The 18,830-nt window shown below is 51.4% G+C and overlaps 1 protein-coding gene across 1 annotated transcript in view; it reads left to right on the forward strand.

The window, feature by feature from the left end:
* Positions 1-5,478: 5,478 nt before the first annotated feature.
* Positions 5,479-18,830, forward strand: part of Tgfbi (transforming growth factor beta induced) — a 30,168-nt gene continuing 16,816 nt past the window's right edge. Inside the window, exons 1-2 of the mRNA XM_057787587.1 lie at positions 5,479-5,674; positions 10,232-10,330. Of these exons, the coding sequence (XP_057643570.1) occupies positions 5,541-5,674; positions 10,232-10,330 (233 nt within the window). The 5' untranslated portion in view covers positions 5,479-5,540. The remainder of the gene's footprint in view (positions 5,675-10,231; positions 10,331-18,830) is intronic.

The raw sequence follows: 18,830 nt of genomic DNA on the forward strand, positions 1-18,830 counted from the left end.
TAGGGTGCAGCTAGCAGATGGAATACCAACAGACCTTCTCTTGTATCCTGTCTTCCTGGCTGGGCCTAGTGTCTTACTGGGTGTGGTTAATGGAGGGTTGGGAGCAGTATAAACTGGGTTTCATATGGCTCTCTGTATGGGATTTAATTCTATCCTTTCAGCGCTGGGCAATATCAAGTTTCAGAATGTTGAAACACAATGACAGACTCTCACATCTGCCCTTCACACATCACTTACTGTAGCGTGGCTTTGAATGTCTGGGATGTTCTGGGCAGAGTCGGGTGACCCCTGGAGAAGAGCATTCTTAGGATCGGGCCTCAGTTAGAAGGATGGCTGCTGCCATCACAGCTGCTCCGGTCTGCCTTTCCCTCTGACAACATTGCAACTGAGGAAGTAGAGACTTACTTCCTCTTGGTCTTGAGGATCTGCCAGAGAGTCAGTGTGTGACTTTGGGCGCACCTTCTTGGGGACTCTCACTCCTTCATGCTTGTATGGGATGTTTTCAGTGGGCAGCCAGGGGAGGAAGCCAGGAATAACATTCCTTAGAGCTCTTCAGAGCTGTAGCTGGAACCAGAAGCCACGCATGGCTGTGTAGTCCTAGACGCGCTGGCGAGTGGCCCCCTAAGCAATCCCGCTGAAGTCCCTCTCTCGTCTAGACCTCTCAGCTGGAAAAAGCAAGAATGCACACACACACAAAAAAAACAATTTAGACAAGACCTTTCAAAATCATCAGGGTAGCCCACTGATGGGCCATAAATATTAAGTTGATTCTATGTTGTCTTATTTTGGGGTACATAAAAGGACCACTGAGCAAACACACAGGCTGTCTATCGAGACAGACTTTCACCCTCAAAAAGAGAGGCCTTGTCAAGTGGGAAAACCCAGGAGGGAAAGCCAGCTGAAAATGCTCCAGCCCAGAAAAATTAAGAAATTTGCCTGAGCAAGACCATAAAGTTGGTTTTGCAAGTGCTAATACGTGTGCCCAAGACAAAGAAGAGCGGGGGAAGCTGGTGTGGATCTGTGTGTGGGAGGAGAGGAGGAGGTGTGTCCAGCAGGAGCGGACAGGTGCACAAGCGTGAGCTGATGAGGGGAATCAAGGGGAATAATTTCCAAGGGGACTGAGTGTCAGGTGCACAGAAGGAAGCAAATAAATCATAAGTTCTTTTGCTCTAGGTGATAAGGATGGATTTTCCACTGATCTAGTCTTTCCCCTACATTTTCCAAGCTTTTTGTAGTAAAGCTGTGTTCCTTTTTCTGTACGTCCAAAGAAGAAAACTCAACAAAACAGTCTGGATCTTCTTCCATAAATAGTAGCCATCAGGAGTGTCTAGGTGAGCAGAGTTTGGGGGATTGGAGTAGACAGGGGATGCTGGGAAAGTGGGTGAGGGAGTTGGGTAGGAGATGATGGTAAGGAGCTGTCTGTGGGTCGGTAAGGGAGCGACAGGAATCTGGGTGTTCAAGGGTTAGAGAGCGAGCAGAAGCTTTGGGGAGAGACTTGGAAAGAACGTTTGTCTTGGTAACAGAGGGCATATGGGAATCAGAAAGGGAGGAGGTTCAAATCCACATGCAGGGTTTCCTGCCTTGAATGGTGCCATCTGCAAGAGTATCAAAAAGATATGTTGGCCCAGAGAACTGTGTGGACGCCTGGACTTTGGAATGCAAGGCCACCTGGTGCTCTCTGGGACCATCGCCTGCTTTGGAGAGAAAGAAAACACAAGCAGAATGACGTGGGTGAGGCTGGTCCCACAAGCCAGCGAACCGTCATCTGTGGGCATCACTCTGCAAAAGTATTTGAGGTTAGGCAATTAAAGCAACCCCAAGGACGCCTCCGGGTTCTCCTCAGAGATTTCAGCTGTGCCAAATCAATGAAGCTCTCTTTATGAAAAATCAATTTCCCTGGAAAACAAATTTGGGTTCTAACCAGCAAGTAGCATTTGGCAAACTCTCATGAAGAAAGCCAGTGTTTGGAGAAGAGAGGGAAACAGCAAGCCATTGAATGGAGCAAGCCTGGGAGGGAGCCTGGTGCTCTTTCAGGCTGTGACAGCTGCCGTCTCCATCAGCTGGGAAATCCAAAGCTGTGGCTTTGTTTCTGAGATCTTAACCACCACAAGCCATGGTCTGTCCTAACCCCGTTGGAGTGCTGGAAGCAGCGAGGGAGAACGGAAAATGATTTGGAGCCCCATTTCCTCTCCCCGTTCAGTGTGTAGAGGACACTGGCTATCAGCAGCAAGATCCAGAGCAAAAGCCACTTGACTGTCATACCTCAGTGGCCGTCCACAATGGGATCCAGTGTCAGCACGAGCTGAGAGTTCCTCCGTGCTTGTTTCGCGGGGGCAGATATTCCAGGGTATTCCCTTTGGGCCAATCATTTGACTTGTACTCTATGATCACCTGAAGGTTATCTGTCTAACGTGACCCCATAGGCCCGGACTTCTAGGGAAAGACACAAAGGGACTCTGTCAAAATGTGGAGCCCGATTCTGTAGGTGAGAAGAGAGTTCTAGAGTCTGCACTTCTAGCACATTCTCCAGTGGTGTGGATGCTGCTTTCTGGACATCACATCTGGAGTGGCAAGGCTGTGGGAGAGCTCAAGAAAGTCAAATCCCACACGGCACCACGGTCACCCCTTACCTGTAGCAAATGCGGCGGCTTCTCGCCTATGTTCCTTACATGGATAGAAGGAGTGTATGATGTGTGTCACGGGAAACAGGGTTCCCAGATCTGACACATATGTTCTTGGAAATCCCATGCAAATATACCTTCCTATTCCTCCTAGGTTGTATGCGGAGCAGGCTGGAGAGGCTGAGAGTCCTCTGGAAAAGGTCTGACCATTTCCCTTGATGCCCAAGCACTTGAGGGGGGGAAACAGTAGCACCAGGCCTGAGCTGGCCTGTCGCCTGCCTGCCTCTCGCCCACGGACATGGGATCCTGTGCAGAAAGCTCTTTGGAAACTCTGGTTTGTCTTCTGCTGCTGAAGGCCCATTGTCGAGTGTTCCCAAGTTGTTTACACATAGCTTCTGGTAATCTTGTTTGTGCCACAAAACATGGAAGCCACCGTTTTTCTAAAGTACCTGGAAGAAGTCTAGTAGTTATTGTTCCAGACAAGCCTCATTTTCTTGTGTTTAGATTTTCTAACATGGACAGGAAAAAAAAAGCTCCCAAATGAAAGAACTGTTTTGCCTTGGCAGCTCCGGGCCATGGGGCTGGAGGACCTCCCCACACACATCACCGTCTTTGAAGCAGCAGCTACTACCATGGGGGGTATGTTTACATTTCTCCCTTTTATGGGGACAGGCAGGCGGTGTGGAACTTGTGGTGGAATTTTTAAAAATATCTAAACAGTAACTGAAGCATTACTGTGATCTCCTCGGTGAGCTCATGGAAAAGCTCAAGTCATCTAACGTTCGTTTTATAGAGAGGGGAGTGAGGACGGTGAGATCACTAGCCACGTTCAGACCCCCTCTGCCTTGCCAGAGATGGGGGTGCTGGACTGGAAGGTGGACAGCAAGCGCTTCCCGGGCTCCTCTCCCGAGTTAGCATGGTTTCCTGACCCGAGGGATGCTTTCTGGGATCAGGCCTGCACTTGACTCTCTATGGGTGTCTTCCAGCATCCTGGACCAGGCAGCCATAGCATTCAGAGATGCTTTCTAGCAGAGCAAAGGTTGCTTGGCTCGGCTTTGTGTGCAGCCTTTCTCTCTGTTACAAGTTTCTCCATCAAGGCCTCCCTCGCCCCACTGCATCTCCACCCGTGGGGTTATCAGCCTCCGCTCTGCTTGTACCTCCCTCCATCAGATCACTGAACAGCTCTTGTCCACTGTCCCCTCACTGAAGAATGGCTTCCAGGTCTGAGTCGCTGGATCAGGCTGCCTGTGAACATTCCATGGAGATGAATCACATGTACCTCAAACTCTTCAGGTCCCGAGCTACTCATCTTTCCCTGGCAGTGTCCACCCATCTCCATGGCCTTCACATGAAAACAGCCGCAGCAGCAGCCATCATGATGCCCGAATCTCAAACACCTCACTCACCCTCGGTGCTTCTTTGCCCCCAGTACAGAGTATGTCAGTTGCTTTTCTCACTGCTACAATCTGACAAGACGCAGTTTCAGAGAGGAAGGTTTGTTTTGGCTCACGGTTCACATGATGCCATTGTCCGCAGTCCATTGTGGCTGGGAAGGCAGGCAGTGGACGCTGCTCGCCTGCATTTCTGCAGATTACAAGGCAGAGAGAATGGGGACTGTTCATGTTCACCTTGCCTTCTCTTTCCCCTCTTTTTCCAACCCAGAACTGCAGCCTGTGGCATGGCACCACCCCTATTCAATGTGGGTTTTTCCATTTCAGCTAGTCTTTGGAAACACCATTGCAGACACACTCAGAGCTGAGTGTCACTGATGCCCTGGGCATTTGTCAGTCCGAGTCAGTTGGTAAGCACAGTTAGCTATCACATACAGCTCGTATGTTCCCCTGAGACTGCATATCTCCTAGACATACCTCCAATACTTCTCCCTTCAGCTCCAACTCTACAGTTCCAACTCTTCAGCTCCAACAGTAGCGCAAGCTCCTATGTGGTCCCCTCCTGCTCACCCGACCCTCCTGCCTCCCATATTGCCTTATTTTATCTGCTCCCCTCGAAGCCTGCTCATGACACTAACTCTGCCCTTTGCTTGAGTCCCTAACCCTGGCAGGATTCTTAGCTTAGATCTGGCCCCTGCTATTCGCCTGTCTTCTTGTCTCCACCCAGCACGCTTCAGTCAACTGACTAGCTTGGCAGCCTCATTTTGCCTGGCTAAATCCTGTTCAGCCTCCAGATCTAAATGCAGATGCTATCGATTCTACCTGATTGAGGGGCCTACTCCATACTCCTAAGGCTCCAGCTGCCTCTCTCCATGGTATCTTCTTGGCTAGGCCCATGCTCTCCACATCTGGGAACTCACCCCTGGGGCTAGTAGAACCAGGTAAGGGAAGGGTGATTAGTAGGTGCCAAGGTGCCTGCTCACCTCCTAGCATGCCTTGAGCTCCTCCGGGGCACACTCCTAGCATCTATCTGGCATTCACAGACTTTTACTGAAGCCAGGTGAGGGATTCCTGATTGCCAAGGTGAGAGCCCCGCCCTTCCCCACTTTTCTGTTTTCTGTCAACAGGAAGATTTGCTCCTCATCTACAGCATATCAGCATGGGTGGTGCATCAGGATCCCAGAGGCCAGTCTGACAGGCCAAAGCTTGTGGGTGCCCGCTCACACCCTCTGGCTTCCTGCAGCCTAGGCTCCAGGCATGAACACCTGAAGAAAGTGAAACTTAAGGGCGCCTTCCTTTGGACCCGCACTTTGTGCGCAGTGGGAGGAGGGTGTGTGAGCCGGCTGGGCGGTGCAGGAGGGCTGCGGGTGCTTAGAAGTGGCTTGGCCTGGGAGGCGCCGGCCCTTCCCCGCCCTCGGCCGCTCCCACCCTCTCGCTACTAAACCCAAGGCGCGCTGCCTGGCCGCTCTCACTTCGCCAGCGCCTCCCGCGCCTGCTTTCGTCGTGGGTCCGCGCGTGTTCCTGCTCCATGGCGCTCCTCGTGCAGCTGCTGACCCTGGCTCTGGCACTGGCTCTGGGCCCCACCGGGACCCTGGCAGGCCCCGCCAAGTCGCCTTACCAGATGGTGCTGCAGCACAGCCGACTCCGGGGTCGCCAACATGGGTAAGCCCCAGCGGTTCCTTGGTGGGCGGTGCAAGGAAGGACAGGTCGCTGAACTGCCAGTGCACTCTGCTGGGGACATCATCGTAGCCAACCTGAGTAGCAGGGGACAAAGCCCAACGAAAAAGCAGCCAGTGCACCAAGAGACTAGCCCTGCGTGGAGGGAGGAACTGTGGGATGATGAGATGCGGGGACCCAGTGGAATGCTTTGTGCTGAAAGGATTGGGGGCGCTGGCCAGTGGCCACAGACTCAGACCAAAGTGCATGAAACAGCCTAGGGAACTTTCAGTCTCCTCTCCTAACTCTAGGTAGAAGGGGGCGTTGGCAGCTCTCAGCACAGAATTCCCATCAACCTGAGAAGGTGTTTACTGCAGAGGGAAAGCCCAGCCAGATCCCACTGTCCAGTAAATCCAGGTGTAAGACTGGCCACACCAGGTAGCAGGCCCCCAGGTGCCCACAGCTCCTGTGCACCTGACATTGCTCTGCACCCAAACACTCATGCCCAAACAGTGCTTTCTGGCCGCCAGACCAGTGTGACACCTCGTAAAGGAAGAGCAGGAAAGTTCACTTTATACATGCTAAACACATCGGGTCCTGAGAGAGCCCCAGCCTGTCATGCAGGGTGCCCTGGAGCCAGCATCGGAATCTGTCTTGAAGCCATGGCCAGTTTTGTGAACGTGAGCCATTTGTGCTTCAGCTACTCCTCTGGGGCACCACAGATGTGTGGGCTTCAGGAGTTCTGGCCAAGGGTATGCCCTGATGAAGATCCTGGCCCAGGCCCAGGCTGTGCTTCTACACACAACCAGGCCATGGCTGCTTTGAACATAGCTCAGCTTTGCTGCACATCCAGCCTTCCTGGCTGCACCAACATGGTTCATACTGGGGAAAACTATGTGGGAAGAGAGGAGAGGTCCAGATGCTCCATACCCCAGCTCTCCAAGAGACTAGACAGATCTGTTCTCAGACTTTAAAAACACCCATGTGGCTAGTGAGGGTTGGCTTTGTAGGCTTAGACAAAATCGCAGGCCCCACACTGGGTATGCTCTGAACTTGGGTAAAGGCTGCCACTTTTAGGGAGCACTCACTCTTCTGCATGTGGATTTTGGGTCTCTTCTAGACTCCCGGGTCTCAGCTTGGGGGAATCAAGCTGCTGGGTGCAGGACTGACCACTCTGCAGGGCAGAGCCCAGCCAGGTCATGCCATAGCCACACACCCTCCAGAAAGGAAGGAGGCAATGCAGAGGTCCTGAGGTCATTTACTGCTTAGGCCCTGTGCGTGGAAGGTTGGGAGGGCAGATCCAAAAAGTGCAGATTTGAAATCTCAAAGCCAAACAATGACAACTGGAACGATCATCCCTGCCTGGGTCACCTTTGGTCCCGCCACCTTTCTTGCACGCTGTATTCGGGTTCAAGGGTTCTGGTCCTCCTTCCTCTTAACCACTAAGAACAGCACACATGTGTGCATGCTACAGCATTCTCATCCAGAGTAGCAATGTCACAGCAACATGAAGTCTCTAAAGATACCACATAGATCTATCGCTGAGGCCAGCCTCCTTCCCAGACCAGGACTCTGATAGGAAAACTTGAACTTTTAAAAACCGGTGTGGACCAGGGAAGTGGCCCCACTAAGGCATTGCTGCCAAGCCTGATGACCTACATGGAATGAGAGAACCAGCCTCTCAGGAGCTGTCTTCTGCCCTCCACACACTCACTGTGGCATGTGCCACCCACCTAAACACAAAATGAGTAAATGATTTAGACCAACATTTCTGAGTGCTTCTTGCGCTGAGTTGGAAGCCCTGTAGTAACCTATGATAGGCTGAGTGATGGGGAGATGATGTGTACTGAGCAGGGCGATGCATTCCCTTAAAGCCTCCTGAGACTGGGGCAAGAGGTGGGCAATTTAGGGAGACCCTATCTCAGCATAAATATAAGGAAGAGCGCATCAGCACCCCTTCCTGAGGGAAATCTGGACGCCCAGGCACACAGGCCTTGGCAAATGGGCAGGAACTGTTGCATTTACTCTGATCTAACTGTCCCTGAAAAACCACGGGACTGCCTGGCCTTGCACGCATGGGTGTGGTTCCCTGTGCAGATGGATAACCTTGTTCCAGTTCCAGTCCTTTATTCAAAGTGAGAGCTGGAAAGGGGGGGGGGAGTTTAAGGACGTGCAGGGTGTCCCACGAGGGAGGGTCAGGACCCTGTACCTAACTCTGGGCAACAGTACACAGTCACCTATCACCCTCATGTGTTCACTTCCCCATGCCCCTGCCCCCAGCACGGTGAGAGCCACTGCAAAGTTCTTATTTTACAGAGGGTGAAAACAGCCTATGTATGCAAATACAGCCTTAGGATGCAAATACAGAAAGCTGGTAGGAAGGTAGGGGTTGCTGGGCGGTCTCTTGGCTCCCTGCCGTATCTGTTTTACCTTTGGAGCTGGCATACTAACATAAAAGTGAAAGTGTAGCCATGGGTTTGAATGGCACCAACAGAAACTGGATGGACATTCTGGAAGTCCTTGGTTTTCAGACACAAGTTGAACAGCAGGGCTGCTGGTCTTAGGGCAGAAGCCCAGAAATGGCCTGCTCATTTTGATTACATTTCAGTATAGATTTCCTGTGGACACAGCTTACCCCCACCCCCAGCTTCTGCTCCTGTGGCAGGGGCCGTGCAAACTCTCTCTGCCGAGAAGAGGAATGCTGGAGCCAAGTCCACAGAGACTCGCCGAGGAGCCGCTGGCCGCCCATGGAGAGCTGTGGGGAATTCATCCACAGTAATTATTTCCTGCTTAGCTGGACAGGAGAGCTGGGACTGTTCAGCAGTAAGGATGATTTGGGGCTGGAGCATGGCTCGTGGAAGCTCTTCAGGGGTTATTCAAGGACTGTGAAACACGTGGATCACTGGGTGGAGAGTCTCTAAGCACCTGGGGAGACCCAGGAAGCTGGGCTGATCCAGCCTTTACCTGAGTCACCCATCAATCTTGACTTCTCATGGTCATCACTTCCCTAATGTCAAGCCCACTGTGCTCACTTACTGCTGTCCCTTGAGCAACAGTAACAAAAATGTAGTCTTCATATGGAGAAGAAATGGGGAGGGAAAAGAAAGGGTCAGAACAAACAGCCACCCAATCACCCAACTGTGGACACTGTCCAATGGTGAGGTGGTAGCCACAGATCCCCCAAATCCTATGCTCATCAAAGGAGTCTATGGATCACAGTTAGTTGTTAGTTAGATAGTTAGTTAGTTAGTTAGTTGAAGCAGAGTCCAGATTGTTCTCAAACTCACTGTGCAACCCAGGTTCGCCTTGAACTCAGAGCAATCCTCCTGCCTCCACATTGCATTTTAAGGTATTGAGAGTTGCTATTGAAGAAACTGCCCACATTTGGATGCACCTGATGCTGTGGGAACATGAAAATCTTGTGGAACCCTCAGTCTGTTTTCTTTGCTTGTCTGACTTACAGTTCAGTCAGATGGCTACTGCCTGCTCAGAAAGAGGCTCACTTTTGTGACCACAGACAGCAGCTCTTTGCCCCAGGAGCTCCAAAGAAGGTGCCACCATCACTGGACCTGAGCACCACTCTGGTTGCTCAGGAGAAAAACATACACTCAAATAGCATTCTCCGGAATGCTGGAGGCTCCAGAAGGCTCCAGAAAAACATTCTCAGCAGAAACCCAGGGGGGTGGGGTGCTTCTGCTTTTCCACAGTTACTGAAGATCTTTTTAAACTAAATTTTTATAAACTGTTTCCACAAGCCTGTTCCCCACCAACTCTAACCAGCCGAGAACTCTTGTCTTTGCGGTTCTTTTGAGGATAATTGGAGAGAGGGAACATCATGACATATCAGTCATGGGGTCTGTTTGGTACCTAGCACAAAATAAAGGCAGCCCCTCAGGTTAGAGTCTGGAAAGGAGGCTCAGGAGCTTCCTGCAGGAAGTGGGGAGTGGCTCTGAGTACTGGGCAATTGAGAGTTAAGTGAGAGAGAACTCACTGTCAGTCCTGACAGCCTCTGGCCACTCACCCTGCTTTACAGGGTGGATACTCCCAGTGTGTCGTCCCAGGAGCCAGGCAGCTGGTCTAGACATGCAGAGCATGTCTGTTTATGGAGCTGGCTGAGAAGTGCTGGAAGCCATCCGCTCTTGACAGCGGGACCTGTGACACACACTGGGATGCCAAGTCTGTGCCCAGGGCAGATACAGAAAGAGGGAGTCTGGAACATCCCAGCAATATCACTTGGGTTTTGCTCACTTTCTCAGTCTGTAAAACATAACCTCACTTTTTAAGGTGCTTCTACCTTCATTTAATAGTTGCCTGAGCCAGGGAAGGATGCTTAGTGTGTAAGACAGACTCGAAGCATTTATTTGAGGAAAAGATTTTATGGAAAGGAAAGATGTATATAGACCATGCCAAAGTTTACCCCAAACCACCAAAATGCCCATATCTCCTCTCTCCAGACAGCTCTGCTAACCATAGGAGGTTCACATGATGGGACGGACCACACAGCGACCTCAGTGTAGGCTGACTTGCCGACCATCTCGCTCATACTGTTGCTCTTGTTTCCAGCCCCAACGTATGTGCTGTGCAGAAGGTCATGGGCACCAACAAGAAATACTTCACCAACTGCAAACAGTGGTACCAGAGGAAGATCTGCGGCAAGCCGACGTGAGTATCTGTAGCCGCCCAAACCACCGCCTGCCAAGGAGACCACAGTGTGTGTGTGTGTGTGTGTGTGTGTGTGTGTGTGTGTGTGTGAGAGAGAGAGAGAGAGAGAGAGAGAGAGAGAGAGAGAGAGAGAGAACCAGCTGCCAAGGAGGCCACACTGTGTGTGTGTCTGTGTGTGTGTGTCTGTGTGTGTGTGTCTGTGTGTGTCTGAGAGAGAGAGAGAGAGAGAGAGAGAGAGAGAGAGAGAGAGAGAGAGAGAGAACCAGCTGCCAAGGAGGCCATACTTTATGTGTATGTATGTATACATGTGTGCGTGAACCAGCCACCAAGGAGGCCACCCTGTGTGTGTATATGTGTGTGTGTGTGTGCATGTGTATGGGGTAGTTGCCAAGGAGACCACACTCTATGTGTGGGTATGTGTTTGTGTGTTTGAGAGTCAGCCATCAAGGAGGCCACGCTGTGTGTGTATGTGTGTGTATGTGCATCTGTGTGGTATGTGTTTTTCTCACTAAATGAATCAACTATTCAGAGGAGAAGCTATGTGACTCTGGGAATGAAAAGTTGTCGGTGAACTTACCCCAAAGGTCAGCCAAGCTAAACACTTCTGAAAGTCTCCCTGTGTCTAGGAGTCACACAGGAAGCAGCGTAGCAGATTGAGACTCAGGCTCTGACCCTAGCTCCGACCCTGGCTGTGCCACATACTTGGGGAGGGCTGACCCCAGCTCCAACCCTGGCTGTGCCACATACTTGGGGAGGGTTCATCTTTTGAACCCTCAGTTGCCTCGTGGGCAAAATGGACACAGCAGAATGACCTGCTGTTGACCGGAGGGTTGAGTTGAGCAATATACATAAGAGGAGGAATATGGCACCTGGCGCATCATAGCTACAAGTCCCAGAATATACAGATGTAGACCACACATGCAGAAGGCGTGTGGTGGTCACAGTAGGTCTTGTGGGTGCCTCTCTTCCTGGAGGGAGGTGGCCTTTGCCTCACTGCCTGGCTGCCCGGTGGAAGCAGTTGAATGCATGTTCCAACAGAACTCTGGGAAACCTAATCGGCTTTGGCGCTGACAGTCAACAGACCTCAGAGCTGTCTCTCTCTTGCAGAAGGGAAGATGTGCTATACCAAATCTCCTAAGAAACGTGTGGGGGCCTGACCTTCCTCTTTCAGGCAAAAGAGGAAGATTTCTCTGTACTTGCCCCAGTGTGAGAGATTTTAAGATGTGTTTCTTATGCTATGGCTGTCAAGCAGCGATCGCCAGCTGAGAGAAGGAAAATGCTCTTCCCTTAATGTGTGCGTGAAAATGAACACCACACTGTATGGTTCGGATTATGTTAGGTTGGTCCTGGTCTCACAAACCAGAGTAGAAGCGAGGCTGGCAGCTCACTGGGGCCCTTTGTATAGCCCATGGAGCAGCTCCCACCCATGGACAGCCCGGTTTCTGAGCACTGTGTGAGCTGGGACCCACAGATGCTCAGCCCAAGTTTGTGCTGCTTGTAACGAAAAGATTATGTAAATTCTGTGTGGAACATCCTTGCAGGACACCCAAGTTTTAAAAACCAACCCTTTCAGTAGTGATACATCCGTACCTAACCTATTTAAACTTTAATTGCTTAATTATATGTGAAGTCAGACCCCATGTCATTACTTCTCAAGAGATGGCCAATGTGCTGGTTCCAAGTGGCAGAGCTTCATGTCATAGCCTCAGGGCACCTGGGGCAAGCTGGCCACAGGGTGGCATTCACCACGCTGCATCCGATTGGCCTGTGCTGTGGAACTTGACAGGGATTCATGGGAGCTTGACGGCATTCCTTGAGAGTTCCTAGACACGTGATGTTGACAGTGAGCTGTACTGATTTACTGACGCCTACCCATGTTTCTGTGGGCCAGGATGAGGCACACGCCACAGGAGGGTGCTGACAGATTGCCCCTGAGAGCCCTCTTCTCTAACCTGATCTGGTTTTGAGAGCACAGTGAGGTAGTGGGACAGTCCTCTCACCCCAGTGACTGCAGGAAGCCATGGTGGTGGTAGAGGGCGGGGGCACCAGCTCCAGGAAGGGGAAGATGTACTGGGTTGTGGGTAGAAGAATGGTCTTTGTGGTGAGGTCAGTCAGAGCCCAAGGCCATCCAGGCTTTGACCTGGCTCACAAAACTGAGAGGAAAAAATTATTCACATCCAACTCCTGCATGTGGTTGCTGCACTGGGAAACCTCAGGAAAGAGAAAGTGAGCAGAGGAAAACATGGGCCGCTAAAAAACGTTACAGTTCCCATTGGAACATCACATGTGGTCTTGGCCTCAGGAGGTGGAGCTGAAGAAGGGACCCAGGGGACAAAGAGGGGAAGAGGGAGAGATGGGACTCATCTCTGTTGTCCTCCAGGACTGAGAGCTTCAGAGGACACCGGTGTACATAGCAGAGTCGTCTCCAAGGGAGCTGACTATCATATGGCCACAATTAAGTGCTAGGTGGGGTGGGGGTGTACCAGCTGAAGTTGATGTCATCTGGAGACTGGGTACCTAGACGTGCTTAGTTGATCATGAATTGGGCTAGAAGTGTGGCTGTTGGAGCAGAGTCTTGACAAGCCAGCATGGGCATTTTCTCAGTGAGATGTCAGCGGGGAGGCTGCGGCAGAAGTGTGTGTGGGATGAGAGGAAGCGGGACCTCAGGGGGCCTGAGACAGAAGGAAATTTTTGGTTCTGAAAACAGATGATGACACAGAGGTAAAGGTCTGGCCTTGTGAGGTCACCAGAGACACGGACACAGGCCTAGCAAATATGGAGCCTAGAAACCCCTTGTCTGTGCCTGTGAGGCTCTGGGTGCTGTCTTCCAGAGGGTACAGGTGGCCCTGCCACACTCGGCACGGTCCCTGCCACATCAGTGAAGCCTCTGAGTCTTCAACAGTAATGGTCTGTATTTCCAAGGAGAGAAGAATCTGAGACTTGGGTGCTGTGTGTCAAAGACTCTGTCAGGCTGAACTACTGCAGGATGTGGTTAGCAGGGGACTCCTGTGTGGTGGCTTCTGTGTGGTGGCCTGAGCGAATTCTATTGCTCAGCATTTCATCTCAGCCTTTGCCTCCGAGCTGTAGCCCCAGAGTGGCACGAGAGCCAATCAGACAAAGACTGTGGCTGACAGTAGCCCACTGTGTGATTTCAGGCCCTGGTTTGCTCGGGAGCCATACAAGTTTTCTGTGTGTCTCTAGCCCACACTGGCTGCTTCCCTGCAGGACTCTTGTGTGAGCCAGGGGGATGGGGATCTGCTCAACAGACAGGTTGAGGCTGACCTAGCTGGAGTGTCACAGCCATGACTGGAGCTACAGAATCCTAAAGGTGGAACAAATGGACAGTGCGCAGGCTAGCGGACAGTGCACAGGCTAGCGGGCAGTGGGGGGGGGGGCAGTCCACCCCAAAGCCTTCAAATTGCTCCCCTGGCAGCATGGCTCACAGGTGAGAAGCCATTCTCTGGAGGCAAGAAGAACTGACAGGACGCCCCAGTATCTCCTGCAGCTCGAGCTTCTGTGCCTTTCAGCCACATGGCACAGTTCCTCGGCGTTCGCAGAAACCGGACATTTCCGGAAGCCATCCGGGACATGGTGGCACTTTCCTGTCAGCTAGAAGGTCTACTTCTAGTGGATATCATTCTGGCTCAAAGACATCTGACAGAGCCCCCCTTTCCTCCCTCCCATGTTTCCCTTCACCTTGGCCCAAGAGGAAAAGAAGTGATCGGAAGCAGTCAGCACTGTCCCCAGACCACACCTGTGCACATTTCCTGTCCCCATCCATAACTTGCTCTAAGATAACAGAGACTGAGCACACCCCAAATACCCCACGACATGGTGCTTTCTAAAAATTCTAGGTCTAGACCATTCTGTGAACTAGGAGTCTGCTTAGCTGGTGCGCGATTTTGTTCTGGTGAGAACTTTCACGAGCCCATACACTGTGTGCGGTAATGATCCCTCAAAGATGCCCACATCCTAATCTTAAAGCTGTAGATACTTTCCTTTTCGTGGAAAAAGGGACTTCACAGACGTGGCTTGGGTGTCAACCTAGGGTGAGTCTGGAATCACAGGTCCTTGTAAAAGAGCAGCAGAAAGGTTGGAGTCAGAGAAAGGGGTGTACTAAAATCTACAGCTAGCATGATGCTGTCAAAGGCTGAGGAATCCAGCCGCCTCCAGAAGCTGAAGGGCAGAGAGGGGATTATCCTGGCAGCTTCTAAAAGGAATATGGCCTTTGGTTTTAGGCCCATGAGCTCAATTGCTGACCCTAACCTTCAGAATTGTAACGCAATAGATTTGTAGTATTTTAGGCCACCGAGTTTGGGGTAATTTGTCACGACAAGCTATTGGAAACTAACAGCCTTTGCTGCTGTGCTGATAGCTATCACGGTGGGGTTTGATCAGCTGTCTCATACAGACCTTTACTTTTGATGAAGTTATGTTTGTTAGAGTATAACTGAGCTTCCATTTTGCCATTTCTGTGAGGGTGTTTTATCTCCATCAGTTTGCTTTAGAAACTCCATGCTGAGTACTTAGAATACACCCCATGTGGAGGTACTTCACATATGTTTGCCAGTTCAGTCCCTGTAGTCATTCTCTGCCCAAAAGTGTGGAGAGAGAGAGAGAGAGAGAGAGAGAGAGAGAGAGAGAGAGAGAGAGACCATTTGCAGATGGGAATACTGAGGCACTAGAAGTCTACACATCCTACTGACAGCCATACACTGAGAAATGGGGAGGTCTGGCCCCTTTGTACCATTCCCAAGGGGAATCCAGCCTGGCCGCTATGGTCAGCAATGCCACAGGGAGCAGGCTAGGATCTAGGTAGACTGTCCTGAGTCTCTTTTTTATAGCCCCAGATCTGTAGCCAGGGTCCTAGAAACAAATCCTCTTGAAGTCAGAGACCTCGGACCAGAGTCACTAGTCGCTCCCCTCCCCTGCCCCCGGGGTTGACTTCAAGTCCAGTGGTCATTATGATGACTGATGGAGACTGAGAACCAGGACTTCTCCCCCAGACAATGGGTGTAAGATCTGGGGGACAGTCAGCATCCAACGGCCACCAAAATGTACTGCTGTCCCTATGGAAAATTCCATAAGCCTGTGTTCTGAAGTCCCTTCACATCTCCCTAGGCTCTGAAAACCTCTGTGGCCGAGGCCTTCACTGGGCCACAGTCGGTTAGGAAAAGCCCCGATTTTTCCCTAGGAACTTCAAGAATCAGCTTAGCCTCTGTCCAAGGGACGGTGCATAGAAAGTGAGCCGCTTAGGGCTGGCAGTCCATGGGGCATGCCAGTATCTGTGTGCTTGCTCTGTGGTTCATCTCAGGCAGGGTGACACAGAGTGTCCCCTATCCCAGGAGACTATGCTCCATCTCCATTCCTTACCCCACCTTCTCCTTGAGTGTAGCTACTCTCCTGCCGCTTGTAGCTAGAACAGCAGTGAGACCCATGCTGTGCATTTGGGGGAGCAAATGTTTGGGGAGAAGGCAGTGAGACTTCTCCCCCATTCAATCCAAGAGACAGGCAGGGGACAAAGCACCCCACACCTTGACCTTGTGTTGACATTATCTTCTTACAGTCTTTCTTCGAATCAGGTACTGTCTCTCTTTTTCCTTTTGCCCTAAAAAGCTAGAACAAGGTGACCAGTAACTCATTGCCCTAGCGTGTGCGCTTAATCCGGTCTGAGGTCTTTATGTACCACGCTGTGTGTGGCCAAGCCAAAACTGGAAGTCTTTAATCAGAATCTAACTGATGAGACAAGATACAGAAACCAGTAGCCTGGTCCTTCCTGAACTGGGGACATTCAAGGAGAGACACCCACAGTTTCCATTCTTCTCTACTGGGTCTAGAGAGCAGACTGAAGTTCTGTGCAAACAAAGTCTGCATCTTCTCCAGGGGGGAGCACATGTAGAATGGAGCATGGCCCAGCGAGAGTGGATAGCTCACTATGAGACCGCCAGCTCACAAAGTCCTGGTTAAGATTGTTCCAGTAAGCTGTTTTCTCTATGTGTAGTCTCCAGCTGTCCTCTGCAACCCAGGCCTGAGCCGGCTGGTTCTGAGAGGGCTTATATGGTCTAGACAGCTAGGAGCATGGAACCTGCCAACTGCAGAGCCCTCTCGGCACATAAGGCTGATGTCCTCAAAGGAGAGCCTGGTGTATAACTATACTCCCGGAGAGATACCTGGAATGGCTGCCAGTGAGCCCAGGAAGGAGGGCTCTCCAGAGCGAGAGGATTGGAAGGGTCTTCACAAAGAGCTGTGCTTGGTTACAGCCTATGCCTGGAGGAGGGCTCACAGCCTTGAAGATGGAAGTTTTGTTGTGAGGACTCCACAGTCCTCCACAGAAGCCACTCTGGTGTGAAAGCAGGGTGCTCTCCAGTCCCCGTGAGAGTTAGGTGCAGTGAGCCCAGCAGAAAGGCTTTGCCATTCGCACTCAAATCTGGCTGCTTCCTCCGAATGCTCACATGATCGAGAGCAGTGGTCAAGGAGTTAGCCTCGATGAAACAGGAGAAAGCCCCCGTGTGTCTAGGCTCTCAAGGACCCCTTAGCCCATCTTGTCCTGTCCTTCTAAGACTGCTCTGTTTAGGTCTCTCCCGTCCTCTCCAGCCCACAACTTTCCACTTCTCCTCATATCATTCTCTAACTCTCTTCTACACGCATGTACACACATGTACACATACACTTTGGGGGGTATTTTATCTTCACTGATATCCTGGAGAGGCCACCCAAGCTATTCAGTTGTCCTTTGGTTTGGAGGGGACTGGAACTCAGAAGCTAATTTGGGGTACAGAATCTATGAGGAGTGTAGCTGGGCACTCCAAGCCATGGAAGATGAAGCAGTGTGTTCACAAAGGGGCCCAGAGAGAACTTCGTGGGTGGGACAGTTTTCCCCAAATGCTTCTCTAACGCCGTAGCTTTCCACATTGGCGCTTTGGGAAAGTGACTAAGTTAGGGTGATGGCTTTATCTGATTGCACCTCCCTAACTCCAGTCACAGAACCCTGGTATTGTTTTTGTGTTTTTTTTTATTTTGTGTGTGTGTGTGTGTATGTGTGTGTGCGTGTATGGGGAGATGGGTCCTGGTGCTATGGGCTCAAGGCTTGGGGAGTTCCCTGGATTTAGCTGGGAGAAGCTGGCAGATACTGTTTTTCTTCGAGAGTCTTTGCCCCTTCCAAGTCCCTCCGCTGTCTGGGATGATCACCCTGAGGCTGAAGGGGCATCATAGAACAGCTGCTTGAAACTGTGCTCCACTCTGTGGATCAGAAAATAGAGACCACAGAGAGAAGTGGGCTCCCAAGGTTACCCCACTAGTCACTGAGGGATCCTAGGTGAGTCACCTCATCCAGGACGGCTTCTTCTACACCTCTCTGCCTTAGCAAGTTCTTTAGCAGAGGAGATGGCTGGCGGAGATGGCGCACGTTCAGAGGATAGGGTTCATGTTCAGAGGATAGGGTTGTGGGTTGATCATTGTCGGCCAGGCTGTGATCTCACCGCCTGTTTAAGGAACCAATGGGCGGTGTGCAGCAGAAGAGGGTGCAGGAGGGAGAGGGAGCAGGGCACTGAGGAATGTATAGCTTGTCGCTCCTCACTCAAGGGGTCAAGCAGGGGCTGGGGGATGGCGGGGGGGGGGAGGAGGCAAGTCTAGCCAAGTGGCACCTGTAGCTCCCTGGCCGTCTGAGAATCTGACACATCCCCTGGGTAACAGAGCACCATGCTTCATCCTCACTTAACTGAGTCTTTCCTGAACCGAGTCCAAATGAAGTCTCAGGAGCCAGCAGCCTCCTCAGCACACACCCCTCCCCCCAGCGCCACATTTCTTCCCGCCTGTCTGCCTCTTTTCTGATGATGTCATCCCTGAAGAAAAGGACTGGCAAATCTCTTGTAGAAGAAAGGAAAGGGAAACTGGATTGGTTGCCTTTGCCGCCAGGACTTGGGGGGAGGGCCGGGAGTGGGGGCTGCACACCTGTGGGCAGCCTTCAGCTCTGGGCTTCGGGCTCCTTGGCGGCAGTGTTATTTGAGACTCTCTCAGCTTCGGGGCTCCCACAGACTATCAGGGTGGCTGAAGTGTGCTTTGTGAAGTCCAGACAGCCGCCGGCGCCCCACAATGGGCCTTTGGAAGAAGGAGAGCACACAATCTTTAGTTTTCTGAACGATTGAGTTTAAAGCGCCCTGCACATCTCCTGTCTCCTGTTCATCTGAGTGCAGAGGAACTTGCCAGCTGCTGCTATTGGCTGCCTCCTTGAAAGGCAATGGGAAGGTTGACGATGGGGCAGGTGGGGGAGTAATTTGTAAATAATCATGAAGGTATTTTAAAATTGAAACCATAAACATGTTTTTAATAAGTTTCTTTAAAATGTAAATGAATAGCAAAGCAGGTATCTTCACATGGAGGCGCTCTGTTTGCATTTGAAATCTGGTTTGTAAAAGCTGAGCGGACACAGTGATCACCCATGCCCTGCCTTTAGGGCTACTAAATCAAGTACTGGAAGAGCAGGAGAGAGACAGAGACCAGA

Source organism: Chionomys nivalis, chromosome 13 (assembly GCF_950005125.1).
Source record: "Chionomys nivalis chromosome 13, mChiNiv1.1, whole genome shotgun sequence".
Classification (NCBI taxonomy): domain Eukaryota; kingdom Metazoa; phylum Chordata; class Mammalia; order Rodentia; family Cricetidae; genus Chionomys; species Chionomys nivalis.